General features: G+C 39.6%; 1 protein-coding gene across 1 annotated transcript in view; it reads right to left on the minus strand.

Moving 5' to 3' along the window:
* CTNNAL1 (catenin alpha like 1) overlaps positions 1-7,563 on the minus strand; it is a 67,302-nt gene extending 59,739 nt beyond the window's left edge. The window contains exon 1 of the mRNA XM_026672495.2: positions 7,050-7,563. Coding sequence (XP_026528280.1) covers positions 7,050-7,196 — 147 coding nt within the window. The 5' untranslated portion in view covers positions 7,197-7,563. The remainder of the gene's footprint in view (positions 1-7,049) is intronic.
* Positions 7,564-19,996: the final 12,433 nt, after the last annotated feature.

The raw sequence follows: 19,996 nt of genomic DNA on the forward strand, positions 1-19,996 counted from the left end.
CTACACTAATCTATCTTAATTTCCAGAGTTTGGCTCAGTGGAAGTAGGAATATGAAGTCTGACACTGCATCATACACAGTTTCTTTATTAGATATTTCAATCACATGATTCTCGAGGCTTAACATATCCAGAAACCATTTCTTCCCTTATTGGATGGAGTTACATGGGGAAAGTGATTTACCTCTTTCTAAACTTGGCAGGAGGAACCAAGTGCTCTTTCTAGATTGGGATGGGAAAATCAAGCTCACGTCAGCTGCCCTTTTCTAGCCAATGAATGAGGGTCACGCTGGACTTCTTTTGCTTTTCTTTGCCTCCAGGAAAGCTGGAGATGCTACCTGGTTTGAGTCAGAAGCTGAAGTCAAGATGTACATAGTAAGATGAAGCACATCTTCACTGCCTTGATCAGTACTGTAATTGTATTTGGTAATCCTTAATAGTGGTACCCATGAAAGACAATAACAGCAGAAGGCAATCAGTCAGCAGAGCAGAGGCCACAATCTTCTTTTAAACATTCCTAAAAGCACTTATGCAAAATACATAATTCCACAGCACCTAAATAAATTGTGGAACAGTGTCTCTCTCACTTCAAATTGATGTCTTATTAGTAATTAGCAATGTTTTTGTAAGGATTCAGACACTTTTTACAGCCAATTATCCTAACCATTAATTACATCATTACTGAACATGGAATCTGACCACAGAACTTTTAGAAGTATCATCTTTCAAGAATGAAACAAAATTTTGTATGTCATAAATTTGTTTTCTTCTCTTTCCTCATGCTTTCTTCACTGTGAGTTATATATTTGCAAGTCTGAACATAGAGACACCTTTCTACTAATGCTGTAAGTTGCAATGGCAGTCTCTTTCTTAAACATAGTGAGGAGTGTGTGTGTGTGTGTGTGTGTACATCCTCAGCTTTGCAAAGGCTGTTGGAGCAGTTAATGTCTAGAGAAAAATAACATTTTTTGGAGAAAGGGGAGATTCATTGAGCACCACATCCAACAACTTTTGAATTCTGGGCAGTTACTTCTGCATGAAAAAAAAATTCTCATTCAGCAACTGAACAAAGTAACATTTCCTGAACAATAAACTGAGGCATGTTAATTTTAAGATTCTAAATTACAACCGTGTCTTTTAACAACGAAGTCCCCACTCCCAATTACAGTTCACTGAGAACTATCTGTAAATAAAAGAAGTGAATAAATATTAAAGTAGATACAAGAATAAATGCTAAACAGACCACTGTTGACACTATTCTACCAAATGGGGCTGCCACTGGAAAACACTACTTCCAGTAACCCTAACCCTACTCCCCTTCCATCACATATATCTGGGATGCCCTAAACATCCCTATTCACAATGAACATGCAAGGTAAGCTGGCACTAGAGGAAGACAGCAGTTCTGAGGATGACTGAGACCCAAGCCAAATAGAGCTTTAAATGTTAAAACTGGAACTTTGAATCATCTACTGAAAAAACAATGCCCCCTACAGATGCTGGAATATGGTTGCAACAAGCTGTAACAGATGCCTCCTCCTAGTATATGGGCAGCTGCCCTGCTTCAACTACAGTTCTGAAGTGGTGTTTAAAGGGAGTCCCATGGGAAAAAAACACCACAGTAATCTAATCTTGTGGTGATAAGGGCATGAGTCATTGTTGCCAAGGCTTTCCATGACAAAATTGCACTTCTAAGAACACAGACATAATGATGCCAAATGTTATAAATTGTTGATTTTGGTCGACTCGTTATGCACCACTTGTTCTCTACAGGCAGAGTAACTAAACTGTTTTTTACAGGTAACTAAACTCACCTTATGTGACTGACAGTTCAATTTTCTGCACGTCAACCCAAATTCAATGCGACTTGTTCCCAGGAGAGATTTGGGTAGACTGCAGCTTGAATTCAAAAGGTCCAAAAGACTGGTCCAGATCACATCCCCATATCAATAATTTGAGATTTCAGAACATCCCTTTTTAACTTCACACCCCTCCCTACAGTTTCAAAAGCAGTTTGTTTATATTGCAGACTGAGAAAAGACTGCTCTTCGGGGAAAACATACATTATTTTTTCTCCCCCCCCCCCATTGCACTTCCCCATTGGACTTCCCCCACCTCTCCTCTCACAATACACTCCACAACTTTTTAACAATCTCCCGGTCAATTATACAGGCTATCTATTTTATATACTTTGTAACAGCAATAATTAAAGGCATTTAAGGCTGATTCACATAGATAAATACCACTACAATAATAAGTTTTTTTATTTAATGAGACTCATTCCGAAGTACAGGTATCTCAACTCAGTGGTTCAGATTACAGAAATGCAAGAAATTGCCCGTTGAAAACTATCACACTTGGAAGAAATACAAGATATCTTTACAGTATTTGCACAGGCTTGTACTACTTCATCTTGTTTTATATCTTGATGTTGAGTTATGTATCTTGATGTTGAATCAAAAGAATAGCCTGTTTTGTACTTTAACTCTTGCAGTTACGATAATACCCTTTCAGATATAATCTTGCCTCAACCAGTATTCATTGTATTCATTGCCCTCTGAGTAGTTATTTATAATGAATCATGTACAGCCTTTCAATTACAAACTTCCAGTGTGCAATTATGTACAATTATATCAATACAATTGATGTAAATTTATTTGGAAAAACTATTGAGATATTGGTTTGAATGTATACTCAACAGACAAGCCATAGACTTGATGCTTATCTCTATGTTAGAAAGGGTAAGAATATGCTTTTGTAAATAAATCTGGAATCATTTCAATATTTTTCTTGCCTGAAAATTAATTTAATAGTTCATGAATACCATGATGGCATTGAAAGCTCAAGGTCTTGATAGACATATATCATGGAGGGGGGGGCTCTTCCTTTCTGAGCATCTGCTCACAATTCTGCAGCAGAAATGGAAAATCTATAGGCAGAATGCCACTCCTGAACTCTATTGTTATTATAGCCCCACATCTCTTTCTCCCATCACTTTTTAGTGGGACATATACAAACTAACTTTATATGTTATTTAAAAAATCAGAAGAAAAAATGGGAAATCTGCTATCTTCTTATATCACTGACACATCTAATATGTATCACCAGCTTCCTTAAAACAAGTTTCCCTCAAACATTAAGAGTATTCTCTTGCCACCACAGCTTGTCCGCTCCTCATAAGCCTTTCAGTCTGCCAAGGAGCACCATGCAACCCTCACCACCAGCATCATGCTGCCAACATTTAATTAATTTTAAATTCTATTTTTTTACTGAAACAATTATTGCTGTTACAATTTGATTCTTCACTACATATTGTTCAGGCTAAGATCACAGTACTTTAAAAATTTAAGCATGGCTCATTTTTTTGTAAAAAGAAACATCTCCAAGTTATCCAATTAGTTCCTCTATAAGACAACAGAAACTCTATCTTGACAAAATAGTAAATTCTTCCCAAATATTTCAGCTCCCATTTGAGGCAACCACTTCAAACCAAGCTCAATTAAAACAAGAAATTAGCTATCAATGTGTACACGCACACACACACACACACACACAGAGTAAGCTAAAGATGATGAATGGCCAGCAAAGAGTCAAGACAAGAAACAGCTACAATACTCTGCAGCAGAAGAGGAAATGATTTGACAACTGTAATAATTTTAAAGTGATCAAACATCAGATAAAAGTGGCAGGAAGACTGCTGTGATAATTCAGTCAACAGGTTATTAAGACATGCACTGGGTTTATGCAGTAATATTAGAATGGCTACTGAATACACTAAAGGAGTATGATGGAATTAAAGAGGAAACATTTTATTCTGGCTATAGGAATGCAGGTTAATGTCACCAGATAATTGCAGTTAATCAATTATCAATTTAACTATCAATCATGAAACACTAAACAGTCTTACCTGGTATTTTGCTACCACCAAACAATTCACCCTTTTGCTCTAACTGGGCTGTGCATACTCTACCCACTAGGCACCATTTCTCTCATCATTTTTCTATTTGCAACCCATGAGCAGAAAGGGCCATCCTCTTTTGAATGACTTCAGAAACTAACAATACAGCCAAATTTCTCTGGCAATATTTTTATTTTTCTAATTTTATCATTGCACATTCTATTTTCATTATGGAAGTTCATACAGTCTCCCTTTACTTTATCTTCATCAAAATCCAATAGACTGTGAAGCATGAAGGATCGCCCCTATTTTACCAGTTGCATGGTAACAAGAATAGTAAAGGTTTAGATCCATTTAATATAAATTTAAACCCTGGGCAAATAGTCTATTAATTATTCTTGCTCTTGTAATCTAGTACAGGTAGTACTCATTTTAAAATGGTTCGTTTAGTGATTGCTTGCAGTTACAAAGGCACTGAAAGTAACTTATGACTGTTTTCCACTTATGACCGTTGTAGTATCTCCATGGTCACATGATCAAAACTCAGATGCTTGTAAATTGACTCTTATTTATGACGGTTGTGGTGTCCCAGGGTGATGTGATCACTTTCAATGATCTTCTGACAAGCAAAATCAATGGGATGTCAGATTCAATTAACTATGTTATTTAACTCAACAACTTCAGTGATAACAACTCTGGCAAGGAAAGTCATAACATAGGTCAAATTCACTTAACAAATGTTTCACTTAGCAACAGAAGTGTTGGGCTTAATTGTGGTCATAAGTCAAGGACTACTTGTATTCTACAATTTCAAAACTAAATGTATTTTGTGCAATTTAGAGCCAAAATTATACTTGTCTCATGATGTTTGGCCTTCTGTGCATCCATATACTTCTATTTTATCTGAACAAGTTCATTTAAATTCAATTTGAATTCCTGGAAAAGCTAAATGTACATTACTTGTTTACTCAGATATACACAGAATGGCTTATTAATTGTAACCTAAAATTATCACTAATGCATCTTGTATTTAATACAGTACTGCAGTCAAACCAGAATAAATGGACTACTTGTAAATACTCCTAAATGTCAGCTTTTAAACTATTACTTCAGTTCCTGTTTCCAATATTTCTTGATTTCCTATTTTTTCAAAGCCAGTCCCTAAACTATTGAACATTGTGTCTCTTGTCTTACAGATGTTCCAAAATCTTAATGCAAAACATGTTCACTTATCTTGTTTAACTCACTGAAATTCACCCTCAAATATTTCATGCTCCAGAATGCATTGAATGATATAAACTATTATAATATTTTTACTGGGTCTGATGCAAGTAGGCAAGTAAATAGCTGCTTTTTAAGTTACTCATTGGAAAAGGGGTTCAATTAAGTACAGTAAATAAACTTTTGAATAGCTACAGGGAAATGAGGAAAGATAATCTTTAAAAATGGAACAGCATCTTGTATGAGTTTGTTAAACTATTTTAAAAAACATTTAAATAGTTCTTACCATCATTTAGTTTGGAAGCAGCAGAACAACTTCTGTTCCAAATAATTTTACCCTCATTAACCACAGACCACAAAGCCAGAAGAATATATAATTATAAATTATATGCATTCTGTAAATAAATTGATACAGGAAAAAGCCATAGTAGTTTATCATCCAACATAACTCCTTAGTCTGTATAAAAATTTACAAAGAATGTTTCACCAAGGATTCCTATAAAATCCAAATACATTTTTAATAGTTTTTCTTCCAGTTTCCCCTCATTCTGGCTTCCAACTGAAATGCCTGAAATTCTATCCACACCCACAGACTTAACATTCAATAAAATTAATGTTGCAATTCAGCAACCTTTTTAGTTTCCTGCTGAACTGTACTGCCTGAACAGGGATTAATCCAGAAGCAGCCTGACTTTCCCAATTTCTTTTGAGAAGCATTGACACCACTAAACCAAGATGATCAAAATGCTCCCTGTGAAATGAACGAGAATTGCGGATAATTAAGATACTACTTCAGCTAGTTCAACCCCTTGCATAATGGCAAGCCACGATTTGTGTGCTCACACATTCCAAACTTATATACATTTACTAGAAAATAAATTTTACTGGTTCCAAAGGCACAGATTTACCAATACTCAATCATATTTCCAGTACATTTTCTCAGGACGTCTCTATTCTGACTTTATATTTATAAAGTCTACGGAGCGGCTTGAAGAATAACTGTTTTAGGAGCTGCAGACGAAAAGCTCCTATTGAATTTGCTGGGTTTTCAGAGACCGGAGAAGCGCTGCCTTATTAAGATTACGAGGCGTACATCGACCTCGATTAAGGTAACATTCGTGCAATATATATCCCCCCCCTCCCTCCCCCTACGAAGATTGCGAGCGAAGGCTACACGAGATGCGCTGCTAATCCTCCGGAAGGCAGTCAAAATTCTTTCACGGATTACAGTCCGTGAGGGTGAGCATTAGAACAAAACCCACAAAGTTATGCACGACTTCTGGGCCCGAAAGAAAGCCCAAACAAAGCAACAAAGGCCAGGCTGAAATTCCCAGATGTTCTCTCGCCGGACAGAAGACCCGTAAATACAGTCTGAAAGCCAAGTTGTTTTAAGCGGGTTTTCGTTTCACCAACTTGGGCTCAGGCCAAACTCCGCGTTCCCGGGCGACGCTTCTAAGTTCTTTCCGGAGGGAGCGAAAGAGCGCGCGCGCAGACGGAGGGGGGAGAGGGATTCTTGCTCCAGGCTACTTTAAAATGCTTTTAAACACACACCCACACCAACCCACCCACCTACCTATCTACCTACCTACATATATATATATATATATATACACACCGCATCAGTCTCCAACTCCGGGAGCTTTGTCACGACGCCCCGGAGGGGGTGAGTGGGGCAGAGCCACCAAAAATGTAAAGCGAAGATACTTTCCTTGAGAAGCCGTCTGTTAAGGCCCCTATCCGGAGTGAGCCCGGATAGCATGCACCCGAAATGAAAATCAGGACTTCAGGAAAGGAGGGGGGAGGCGGAGGGCGCGCGGGTAAGCTAAGGCTCTTGCCAGAGGGAGAGAGGGAGAGAGAGAGAAGGACGGAGCGATCGGGGTTGAGATAACCGCGCGGGAGCCGAGCCGGCCGCTCGGCTTTACTCGCTCATTACCTGCGCCACGAGCGGTACCAGGGTCTGCTCCACCGAGCGCGAACGGATCTGGAGCCCCAGCATCGGTTCCCAACCCAGAGCCGAAGCGGGCGGCGAGCGCGGCCACGCGAGTCCGCAGCTGCCGCTAACACCGGGGAACGCGGCCATTGCTCCGGCGCTACACAGCTCGCTCTTTTCCGACTCTCCCGCCCGCACGGGACCTGCCGGGGAGAGGAGGAGGAGGAGGAGGAGGCGGGAGGCGAAGCCAAGGCTCTCTTTTGCTTGACTCGGCTCCGCCCGCTCTCCACCTCCTCCTCCTCCGTCTTCCCGCCTTCTGCCCTCGCCCTTCCCTCCAGCTGCAAACGGGACACGGGTCTCCCCTGGGCGGATCGGTGTGATCTCGTGATCCTTCGGGCGTGTAATTTTCACGGGCGGGAAAATTACACAGTGTTGTAACTGTTATCAACATTCAGCCTCCTCCCGTGTACGCGTCTGCTGGTTTTTGTTTCCAGTTCTCTTCAGGATCCCAAATCCTAAGTAAGCAATCAGTTTTGGAGTGGCAGCGTTACAAAAACCGTCAAAAACCAAAACCAAGTTAAGATGAAATTTGATCGAGTTTAACATATTGGCCAATGCAGCCGGTAAATTTGCAGCTGATCTGATAAACTGCAGTTGCGTGAGCCCAAATATCGTAAATTCCTGAAAGGTCTTTCTTACAAAAAAGAAAGATCTTTCTTACAAAACACGCGTCCACGCGCGCACAAACCACAGACAAAAAGATTTCCTTCGCACGCGTTACTTTCCATTTGGTTATGCTAAGTGAGCCGATGATGGCAGCATATCGTGCAGTTTATTTGTTGACTAAATTCCTACAAAAAGAAAAAAAATTATGCATAGTTATTTATATTATACATAGATAGAATTATACATATAGTACCTAAATTACGTTAAAGTACGTTAAATGTGTGAATTGCAATTTTCATTCCAACACATTTTTTTGATGTGACCTTTGAACACTTCTAAGTACAACAACTGAAAAAAATATATAAATAAAACACTGATTGGTGTATTGGCTTGGCATATGGGCCAACTATTTTTTGGTACGACCTGTATGTATAACGTTTCCACATACAGGTAGTCCTCAACTTACAACACTTTGTTTAGTGACTGTTCGAAGTTACAATGGCACTGAAAAGAAGTGACTTAAGACCATTTTTCACACTTATGACCATTGTAGCATCTCCATCGTCATGTGATTTACATTCGGATACTTGACAACTGACTCACATTTATGACGGCTGCAGTGTCCCGGAGTCATGTGATCCGCTTTTGTGACCTGACAAGCAAAGTCAACAGGGAAATTAGATTCACTTAACAACCATGTTATTAATTTAACAAGTGCAGTGATTCACTTAAAAAATAGGACAAGAAAAGTCCTAAAATGGGGCAAAACTCACTTAACAAATTCCTCACTTAATAACATAATTTTTTGGCTCAATTGTGGTCATAGGTTGAGGACGACTTGTATAAGGCTGCCCAACTCTCAGTCTAGATCACATACAAATTTTTAAAAATACAGGAAATCAAATTTAAAAATAAGTCAGGAAAAGTAAACATGCATCACTTTTCTCTATTCAGAGAAACACAGATCCCCAACCTAAACCAGAGCTCAGAGAAAAAGAAATATCCTCAAGGCTCAGGGCAGATTGAACCTCCAGTGGGATACTATTCCAGGCCCAGATTGCAGGCAGAGAAGGCATTAAGGTCCCATTAGATGGGATTTCGAACATGCCCATTGTCAGATGAGTAGATAAATTGGAAAAATGCCATCCCTCAGAGCAGTTACGCCATGGAGTGCTTTGGAGTGACAATTAGAATTTTGAATTGCACTGGAAAAATGATAGATAAGCATGCAGAGCTGAAGCCCATAACTGCTTGCAACCCTATGTTCTGGACTAGCTGTATCATCTCAATGGTCTTCAAGGGCAGCCCTGTGCAAAGCCCATTACGGTAGTTCACATGCAAAGTAACCAGCTTAAAGTGACTGTGAAAAGACATTCTAAGTCCATGAAATGGGGCAACTGGGGTACCAAATCTGAGCAAAGACTGTCTTGTCCACAGCTGCTCTTCATGTAAGAGCTGTGAATTCAAAGAACCCTCAAATTGTGCCCTAGTTCTATCTGAGAAAATGCAGACTTTTCAGAAATGAAAAATTCAAAACTAGGTTGCCAGTCTCTGTCAGTGCTGAGCTTAAGCCTATCCTTCCCCACAACAGGTGCTGGGACAAATCTTTGACACCATCACTTCTTCACCCATGATACAGATAACATCAGCATACTGAATCTCATATTATTTCAATGTAAAGATGTATAGGATTGCAATCATAAAGCCTAATTCTATGTATATTTAGAAATAAGATTAATTGTATTCAGTAAGTCTTTCTCACAAGTAAACATACCTAGGGTTGTGGCTTTAGGATTCAGTTATTAAACAGTTTTACCTTAAATAAATGTTTTAATGCAATTCTACTGATAATTCAAGTTTTATTGTACCTCATTCATGTTGTAAATTATTTCATGAAACTGTTGTAAAGAGTGATGCGTATGTTTTTTTAACTAGAAGAGCAAAAAAGGTTTAAAATAAAAATTATCTTTTTAAAAAAGAAATATTAACTATTACAAATGTGTACCTGCTATTCCTAAAACCTGCTATAAAGTAAGAGGGTTTAAGCCTCAGGCACTTGTGAAGAAAGTGGAGCAAGGGTGGGATTCTACCAGTTTGCACCTATTCGCTAGAACCGGTTGTTAACATTCCAAGCAGTTCGGAGAACAGGTTGTTAGAAGAAATTACTGGCCTAATCCTGTAAGGAAGGCAGGAGGGAAACATTCTGGTGTTGCTTACAGAAACTGCCTCTCTGTTAACCCTTATTACGTTCTTGGCAGAACTACTAGACTTCCTGTCTCAGGAACTTCTCTGGAGTTTTTTTCCCCTCCTCTGCTGGTACTTTGCTTGTGTGGAGTGACCATTCAAAGTTACAATGGCACTGAAAAAAGTGACTTATGACCATTTTTCACACTTACGACTGTTGCAGCATCCCCACAGTCATGAGAGGTCAGGCGAGGAGTTGCATGCGTCGATGTAAGTGATATTGAGTTGGCCATGCCCAGGCAATAACATGACCACCAAGCCACGCCCACCAACAGCCACGCCCACAGAACCGTTGTTAAAAAATTTGAATCCCAACCCTGAAGTGGAGACCTCATAATGTAAATGTCTGTAATGTTAAGCCCTCTTATTTTGACACACTTTTGCTCAGAATACCACTGGAAGGGGCTAAAATTAAGTAGCATTTGTCACAGAACATGGCAGCTACCAGTTGATCTGAGTGATTCCCAAAGCTAAATAAAGTCAGATCTAGTTAATACTTGGATGAGAAACATCAAGAAATCTCAGGCCTGAAGATTAGATTAAACAAAAATATTCCAGAAGCAGGCAACAGAAAGCCACTTATATACTGCTGCGAAGGAAAGTACATATCTGTGTTCACCTAATTACCAGAAGTTACCTAGTTACTTTTATCTGATGTCTGTTTTTTTTTTTTTAAGAGCAGCTATTTTAATACTTGGAGAGGTTGTGAATGCAACAGAAAAAGGTGAGATTTGCTGTTGATACTTGATGTTGCTATCATTACAATCCCATTGCAAGGCTGAAGGAATCACTTAATTAGGCAGTATACATAGTACATTAACATCATTTTGTACAATGCTCTTTGTGGAAATCCAATTACTCATTCAGCTGCTAGTCATCACATATTTTTATATAATTTTATTAAAAGTTTAAGATAAAAGATAAAATCTAACAAGAACTAATATTTAGAATGAATAGAAAAAAGGAAATATGAAAAAAATTGAAACTAGAAAAAAATGAAAAGACGAAAGAAAAAATATAAAGAAATTACTTGATTTTCTTTTACAGCAGTTGTAAGTATAAACGTAAATTAACCTCTTTTTCTATGGTTACAGCATTGCTTACATTTTTCTGTAATCTATTTTTTAATCATCAAAACTTTTAACAGCTTTATTATGATTTATAATGTTATAATAGTAATTTATATACACTGATGTTTAAAATCTTGTTTCATGTTTATAAAGACATAACATCAAAATCTCATTGTTTCTGTTTCAAATAAATCAACGTCAATAAAAAGCTTCTAATCAGCATTATTGTTGTTACTGTCTTGCAGTATTTGGATACTTTGGGGGTTTGGATGAGGGACAACAGACATGGCTCTGCTAATTGCCCTAGGATCCAATTCCTCCTTCCTTTCCACACTTTGCTCCCTTCTTCTCAATCTTGTTCAATTTAATTTTAACTGAATTTTAAATGTAAGATCTCTATTGTTTTAATGTTTTATGTGGCATTATTATGGAATGAACGTAAGCCACTTAGAGGCAAGATGGGCAGCATGTAAGTTTAATAATTAAATAAATTATATTTGGATGTCATTAATTAAAACTGTCAATTTGGCCATTTTGGTAAGTTCTATCATCTTCATCATCCATTCCTCCATTATGGGTAAAGTCGAATTTTTCCACTTGTGCATATAATAGTCTTGCTGTAATTGTCATTTACAAAGAAAAAATCATGTTGTTTTTCCAAATGTTTATCTGTCAATCCCAAAAGAAAGGTGTCTGGTTTTAAATGCATATTAATTTTTAAAATCTTCTGTATTAGTATATGTAATTGAGTTTATTTTAAGCTTTTTTACATGAATACCAAGTGTGACAAAAATGTCTCTTCTTGTTTATTACATTTCCAGCATAAATTTGAAGTATCTCTATATATGTAGACAGTTTTTCCAACAATACATCATTTTATAAAAATTGTATTTCAGATGAAATGTTAAATTTAAATAGCAGAAGCATTGTTTCTAGTTTTAGTGCCAGCTGAGAATTCTGCTCTTGGGTCTGTTGGTGTTTGTAGTGCAAAGAAACAATAATGAATATTTAAGAGCACTTGGACAATGTTGTCAATACCTCACAATAGTCATCGGTTCAAATGCACTGGAACGTTGGGAGCTGCCTTTCATCAAGGGCATCCAATCAATTGATCTCTAGAACAGCCTTTCCCAATCTGGGGAGTCCAATGTTTTAAACTAGAGCAGCTACTGTGCAAGTGGCTCTATTAGCTGTGGGCAATAGTGATTGTAAATTAGTCCAACACTTTGAGGCAGTATCAAGTTTAAGTAGATTGGTCTGCAATACACTATCTAACAACTGCTCTTCTGGTTTTGCACAGAAAGATTACCAATCTGAAAATGTTAGGAATTGAATATGAATTTTTCTGCAGGCAAAAGTTGTTTCTTTCATCTCACAGCACATGCATAAATTATATGCAAAATTGTTAGGGGAAGAACAGAACATCTTGACTAGAATTTTTCCAATTTTAGGCAAATAATAATAAACAACAGCTAGATCTCTTATTTAAGTGCACAAAAGAATTCAACAAAGATGGAATAAAATTTGACATCAGCCAACTACAAGCAGTGTCATGACCAAGTTGCTACAATGGTTCCTTGGAAACTTTGCCAGAGGTTTGGTTTTGAATGTAGTAAATGTTGGAACCATTTTGGGAAATGATCAGGTAAGATCTTATGTGGCTTTAAGACCCAAGCAGAAAGGCATCTTGTTCATAACATGCATGATACAATACTGAAAATAAGAAAGTAGCTCATTGATGTTGATGTTCTGAGTGATGCTAGGACTGAGGAAACAATTGGAAAAAATATATGAAATGCCAGGACTTGAGATTGAAGTTGGATGCTTAGGGAAAAAGAAATCTATTGTACCAATCAAGATTGGAGCCTTCAGAGTGATACTTGAAGGACTTTCTCAGTATCTTCAAGTATTGAATTTATCAGACCTGGACATCTAATACTTGCACAAATATTTTATATAAAACAGCTTGGGACTGCCTTTATTCTTGGATGTGACTTTAGTAATTCTTAGGACCTTGGTTAGCATTTGAAATATAAATTTCCACCAGTCTTACATTGAATCTAATTGTAGATTACTCATACACAATAATTTATTAAACTAATATAATTTTGCTTGATCCCATAATGTAGTAGAAACTGGCGCTGAGTTATAGGAGGGAGAAATAAAGAGACAAATCAGCATTGAATCACTATGCAGGAAGAGGCCCAGAAAAGATCCTCCCTAAAACTTCACACCATTTATCTGAAAGTAGTTCAGAGTGTCCTTTAATCTGGCAAGATTCTTATCTATTGGCAAACAGCAATAAAGAATCTACTTGAGCAATTCACTGCGTCCTTGGTTTCCCCAGGCCTGACACATACTGTAGCTTTCTTAGCACAAACATAAAAAGAGTCATTCTAAAAGGAAATGTGGAAACCCGTTCCACTCCAACCTTATCAAAATTCAACCACCCACCCTGCATAGAAACTAGTAACTTATGTTCTTTGGAATTCCTTTTACATAGACATGTTTTACTTAAGATTGGAAATAATAAACATACATTTGGGACCATAGGAATCTAGGGAATTAAGGAACCTTTCCTCAATACTTCCTCAAAAAATGTATTCACTGTGTGGGCACTATTAAAAAAAACAATTAGTAAACATTAGCATATGTTATCAGTTTACTTAGTTGGTGTATATACATATAAACACCTAAAAAGTAATACACACACAAACCCCTATCCTTTCTTTTGTTGGATTGAATTCAGAAAGGATTAACTTTGTTTTCAAGAACATTTCAAGGCTTCCAGTCACCAACATTATTAAAGTCACATATTCTGCTAAAGAAGATAACAGCACCAATGGCTAAGCCAGTCTAATGTTTTCATTCATTATTAGATCTATAGAAATATAAATGGATGCAGACTGTTCTCAGAGGTTCATTGATGTTTAATGATTTCATACAAGTCATAATACTTCGAACATTAATGACCTTTTCTATAAGAACTCTGATTGGATATCTTACTAACAACCATCAAGGTGTCCAATACACATGCATTAAGAACCCTAGCTAATTAATTACATATTTAGTTCAAGTGTCTTGTTTCGTGTTTTTCTACCTCTCATTTTTTATTCACCAGAAAAAAAACAGTGAAAGAGGGAAAAGGCAGAATAATCATATAATGCATTTTGACTTATAGTGCTAGTAGCTATCTACATTATCTAAGAAACAGTCTCTCACTTTCATGAATGCCACCACAATAAGACCTCTGGCCATGGCATCGGGCCTTATAAACCTGAGGGCCTTTGTTTCAGCATCATATATTATTAAAAATCAAATGCAGGGTGGAGGGGAATGAGGAATGAATGCATTGAGGGCACTAGAAAAGGCAAGGGAAGTGATAGGACGTGTTGATGGATCACTTAGGACATCTTTCTCAGGATTTCCTGAGATTGTTCTCCTCTATCCTCCCTGATGATTGGGTTGTTGGCAAACAGATTATTGTTGGCAAGATTTTAAGTAATCCTTTCCAGAGAACTTTTGAACTTATACCAAGGACTAAGGTGACCGGTAGCTCTAGGAAAGCACAGAATTTCTAGAAGAGCTCAGTTTTCTGTTCTAACTTACTTCTGTACATAAACTCTATGTTTATTAGTATAAGCCATATGGTAGCATCTGGTTAAGCCTATCTGGACTTGGTAATTAAGCAGGATTAGAGCTGGCTAATACTTGATGAACCACTGGAATTCCAGAGTTGCTGGGTTAATTGAGAAGCTTAAAAAAACATCTTGGAAAAAGTAGTGGAAAACTTCCATATTGCTGCCATGAAAACATGCTATATAAAGGTTTTATTACAATCTTGGACCAAAATAAGCACAATCAAAAAGATATAAAGCCTGATGCTATGATTTACACTTCATAGTTATAACCATAGCAGTATGCTTGCTACTGGCTGTTTAAATGCAGCAATCATTAAATGCACAAAATTTTGCAACCTTCCTAGAAGTTGACATTAACATACTGCATATGTGGGAATGAAAAGAACAGAATCTTTGGATTTCTATGAGATTGGTGTGACATGATTTGATCCTTATGCCAAGAAACATAAAAATATAAATGGAGAGAGAGATGATAAATAAATAGGTTATATTTACCCAGAATAAAGTTTTGTCCATGTGGGAGGATAATTAGGACTGCAGAAAAAACAATTACTACCAACCTGCCTTCAGTAGAGGACCTGTATACTGGCTTTTGGCTTATTGGGTGTGGCAGAGGAAGGATACTGTAAAATCTCCATTTGCTCTCCACTCCATGGGGAAGGTTACTGCAAAATCCCATTCCCTCCCCACCCCACTAACCTGCTTTCCAGCTCCGTTCTCCTGTGCAGGGCAACAAAAGAAGACCCAGCTGATCAGCTGGGACTCAGGAGGCAGAGAATAGATGGGGGCGGTGCCAGTCATTGGTGGTATTTGCTGGTTCTCCGAATTACTCAAAATTTCCACTACCGGTTCTCCAGAACTGGTCAGAACCTGCTGAATACCACCTCTGCAGCACATATTTTTCTCGGAGGCTGGGAAATGTTGAAGGAGATATTTTTTTAAAATCTTTGCCTATGTGGATCTTCTGGAGTTTAGCTGAAATAAATATTTGCAAAGATTTAAACCAAATAGAAATCTTTTGTTAGAATGACAGGACCAATTGCAAGTTACTCACAAAATACATAAATAATATTTGGAAAAAAATAAGGCCAATTCCTTTTCCAGTCTAAAGAGGAAATTGGATTATTTGTGCTTGCAAACTTTGTAGCCAGCACGGTACAATGCAATGTATTTTATTATAGTTATTGACCACTTCAAAAAGGAAGACAAATCCTGTGATAGCAAACAAAAATGACAGTAAAATCTAATAATGATAACACTGATGCAGTGGAAATACAATGTATCTTGAAACAAAAGTTAACCATTTTCAGAGAAATAAAATCACATTGATCACACAATAACAACTGTAAAATAAATTGAATCCAGGTGGCCCAGAAATCTGACAAGATGGAGCATTATTAACTTTAATCCAGGCAGCTTTATAATAAGAGCAATATAGCAAATTATAGTGTAATATTTCAGTAACATCATCACCACAGGGAAAAAGTCTTTAACTAGTATACCTCATAATTTCCCCTCAAAAGCAGCTGCTGGAAGGGCATTAAATCTTGCCAGATTGAGGGCTCTTCTGAATTTGGGAACCATTGTTCGGCTTAAATATTTAGTCAGCTTGAAAAAAGAGAAGGGAAGGGAAAGAGAAAGAAACTCTCTAGGAGCACATCTATGGATATGAAAGCCAGATCTAATTGGCCTTCTAAAACATGGCACATTGTTTAAGGGTGTACTCCTATCCCATCATCAGAATTGCATCTGGTGAGAAACAGTACCATTTCAGTTTCTCATACAGTACCCTGCCCCAGGATGATGCAAAGCTTTCAGTTAAAGTTGAGGGGAGAGGTTAAGGAAATCTGTAACCAGACAATCCAGCCTTCCTTGTATTCAAGCATGTTCACAGCAAAGTTGTTACTTTACAAGGAACTTTGGTTCTAGAGCAACAGCACTTCCACAGAAAAGGGTAATCTGATCTGTTGTGAACGAAAGAAATGTAATTAATAAAGATTCATTTGCCTAGCAGGATCGTAATCCTGCACGTCCTATTGGCCTATATAATGGCAAGTTATGATTGGTTCATTCCGAGCAATCTGACTGGCTGTTGGCGGGCCGCGCCAAGATTCAAACGCTATAACCACTATCCATTGGTTATCCGGATAGCAGCTTACTCTATAAAAGAGTGACTGCTAGCCGGGTTTTTTTTTTGTCTCTGTTATGCTCGTGAATAAAGAGCTGAAGTTCACGGTTTACGGTCTGGTCTCCGTTCATTAAACCCATGCCTCAAACTTAACATTGGCGACGAGGATGGGATGTGGAGACAATAGAGCTGAATAAACCCTACAGAGCACCAACCGAAGCACGTGGCTGAGAGCGCATCTACATCAGCAGGATGTCAGGTGGCGCTATACCACCCGCTCCTTTTGACCCGGAAAAGGAAGACTGGGAGTCGTATATGGATCGGTTCCAAATGTTTCTAGAAACCAACAATTTGAAAGATGCAACAGCCGGAAAGAAGCGGGCAGTGTTCTTGACCCATTGTGGACCAGTCGTTTTTAGAATGGCGAAGGCACTCGCGAAACCGGCTGAAGTGACAGCAATGGATTGGGACAACCTCGAGCCTATCCTACGGGCTCACTATGCCCCCGCCATACCAACGTTGGTCCGGAGACACGAATTTTATCAATGGGATCAGCAGAAGGGTGAAAGTATTGCAGACTTCATCGCTGACCTAAGAAACCTGGGAGGCCTCTGTGGGTTTTCAGACCTAGAAGAAGCTATGCGAGACCGCACAGTTCTGGGGTTAGATGACCACGCAGTACAGAGCAAGATCATGGCAAAAGGGGACATCGATCTTGCAGATGCCATTGCTGACGCTACTGCAGCAGAGGCAACCAAGAAGTCGGCCGCTCGAATGCGCCGCACAAACGCACCGCTCCGTCAATTCGCCCATGAAGCCTCGCCTCAACTAGAAAGACACTCAGCGACAGCGCACCATGAGGACCTCGAGTCCCAATCCGAGAGTGATGAAGAAGAGGTTAACAGACTTCGGGCCGAATGAGATCAACAAACTCTAAAACTTCAGCGCCCATGTGCGGGTTGCGGGGGAAACCACCCGTGATCCGGTTGCAAATTCCTCGACGCAATCTGCCGTTCCTGTGGGAAGAGAGGCCACATCGCACGGGTCTGCAGAAGTAAGAGGGAATTCAACACAAATAGAAAGGAGAACAACCTCCGCCAAACCACAGGGAACCTCCCTGCAAATCGGGATCGTTTGAATAACCAATGGAACAACCATGCCTACAGCAGCAAAACATCTACTCTTCCAACACGGCGAGAAGAGACTCACCAGACTATTATTATCGGCCACGCTTCGTCATTAGACAAACACAAGATCCGAGTGGAAGTGGCCATCGAGAACAAACCTTGCCTGATGGAAGTCGACTCCGGATCGTCCCTCTTGATGGTTTCCTGGAAGACCCTTAAACAGCTGATCCCTACCATCCGTCGGCAAGACCTCAGGGCACAGAAAATCATCCTCAGAGATTACCAGGGAAACTCGATCCCAGTCGTCGGAGTGAGTCAAGTCCATGTATCTTTTAAAGATCGTGCCGTGTCTCTCCCATTAACTGTCGTCGATGGTGACCGGCCCAGCTTACTAGGCCTACAATGGTTCGCCCCACTCGGGATCGAGGTGGCCGGCATTCACCAGGCCGGGAGCGACGATTGGGAAGAGAACATCGTCCAGGAATTCCACGACGTGTTTTTGGACAACTTAGGCAAGTACAAGGGGACCCCTATATCATTTAGCCTCAATCCAGAAGTAGCCCCTATCCACTTTAAGCCTCGTTGGGTGCCGTTCGCCCTTAAACCCAAGATTGATGAGCAACTTGATAAGTTAATAGCCCAAGGGGTGTTGGAGCCTATTGACCACGCCCGTTGGGAAACCCCAATCGTAACCCCCATCAAACCGGATGGGTCGATCAGAATTTGTGGAGACTACCGCGCCACTCTGAACCACGCACTCCAACAGAGCGCTTATCCGGTGCCGGTGGTTCAACATCTTCTCCACTCCCTGGGCGGCGGGAAGATCTTCGCAAAGTTAGACCTAGCACAAGCGTATCAACAACTACCCGTTGATGCGGAAACCGCAGAGGCACAGACTATCGTTACACACCGAGGTGCCTTCAAATGCAACAGACTCCAGTTCGGAGTGAGTGTAGCCCCAGGGATATTTCAGAGTCTAATGGAGAGACTTCTACAGGGAATAAAAGGGGTTGTACCATATTTCGATGATGTGTTAATTGCTGCCCCAAATAGAGAAGAGCTTGAAAGGCGTCTCAGATTGGTTTTACATAAATTTAAGGACGCCGGCCTCAAGGTTAAAAAAAATAAATGTCAACTATGCACTGAAAGGGTAGAGTTTCTCGGATACCTCCTCGATAAACACGGTATTCACCCTACCGAAAACAAACTCAGGGCAATCAAGAACGCCCCAAGACCTAAAAATAAGACTGATCTCCAGGCTTTCCTGGGACTTATTAACTTTTACAACATCTTCTTGTCCCAGAAGGCGACCGTAGCTGAGCCCCTACATAGACTTCTCGACAAGAAAGCCACCTGGGTCTGGGGACATCGAGAAGAACGCTCTTTTCAAAAAGTGAAAGGTTTATTAACATCCGATACTGTTCTAATGCAGTACAATGAGACTTTGCCACTAAATATTACATGTGACGCATCACCATTTGGGGTTGGAGCCATTTTGAGTCACGTGTTACCAAACGGGCATGAAGCTCCTATTGCGTACTTTTCGCGGACATTAGCAAAGGCTGAACGAAACTATAGCCAACTTGACAAAGAGGCTCTTGCTATTGTATCGGCCGTGAAGCGATTCCACGAATATGTTTACGGGCGGCCCTTTACTCTAATTACAGACCACAAGCCTTTACTTGGCATTTTAGCAGGTGATAAACCAACCCCATACATATTATCGCCTAGAATGACTCGCTGGTCAGAATTCCTAGCAGCCTACAGCTACGTACTACAGCATCGCCCGGGGAAAGCCATTCCCCACGCTGACGCTTTGAGCCGTTCCCCACTTGCGGAAACCGTCAGCGACCCAGCTCCAACCCTCACCACGTTGCAAATTGAAACCCTCAACTCGCCGCCACTAACGGCAAGAGATATCGCTGCCGGCACAAAACGAGACTCTATCCTCGCAAAAGTTCTCAGTTGGGTCGAACGCGGGTGGCCAGTCGAAGAAACCCCCGCCATTTTCACGCCGTTCAAGCACCGGCAAACGGAACTATTCTCCCAGAAGGGCTGCATCCTATGGGGAGAT

The sequence above is a fragment of the Notechis scutatus genome, chromosome 3, assembly GCF_049901735.1.
Source record: "Notechis scutatus isolate UNSWTSFEM ecotype Mainland chromosome 3, rNotScu1.2, whole genome shotgun sequence".
NCBI lineage: Eukaryota > Metazoa > Chordata > Lepidosauria > Squamata > Elapidae > Notechis > Notechis scutatus.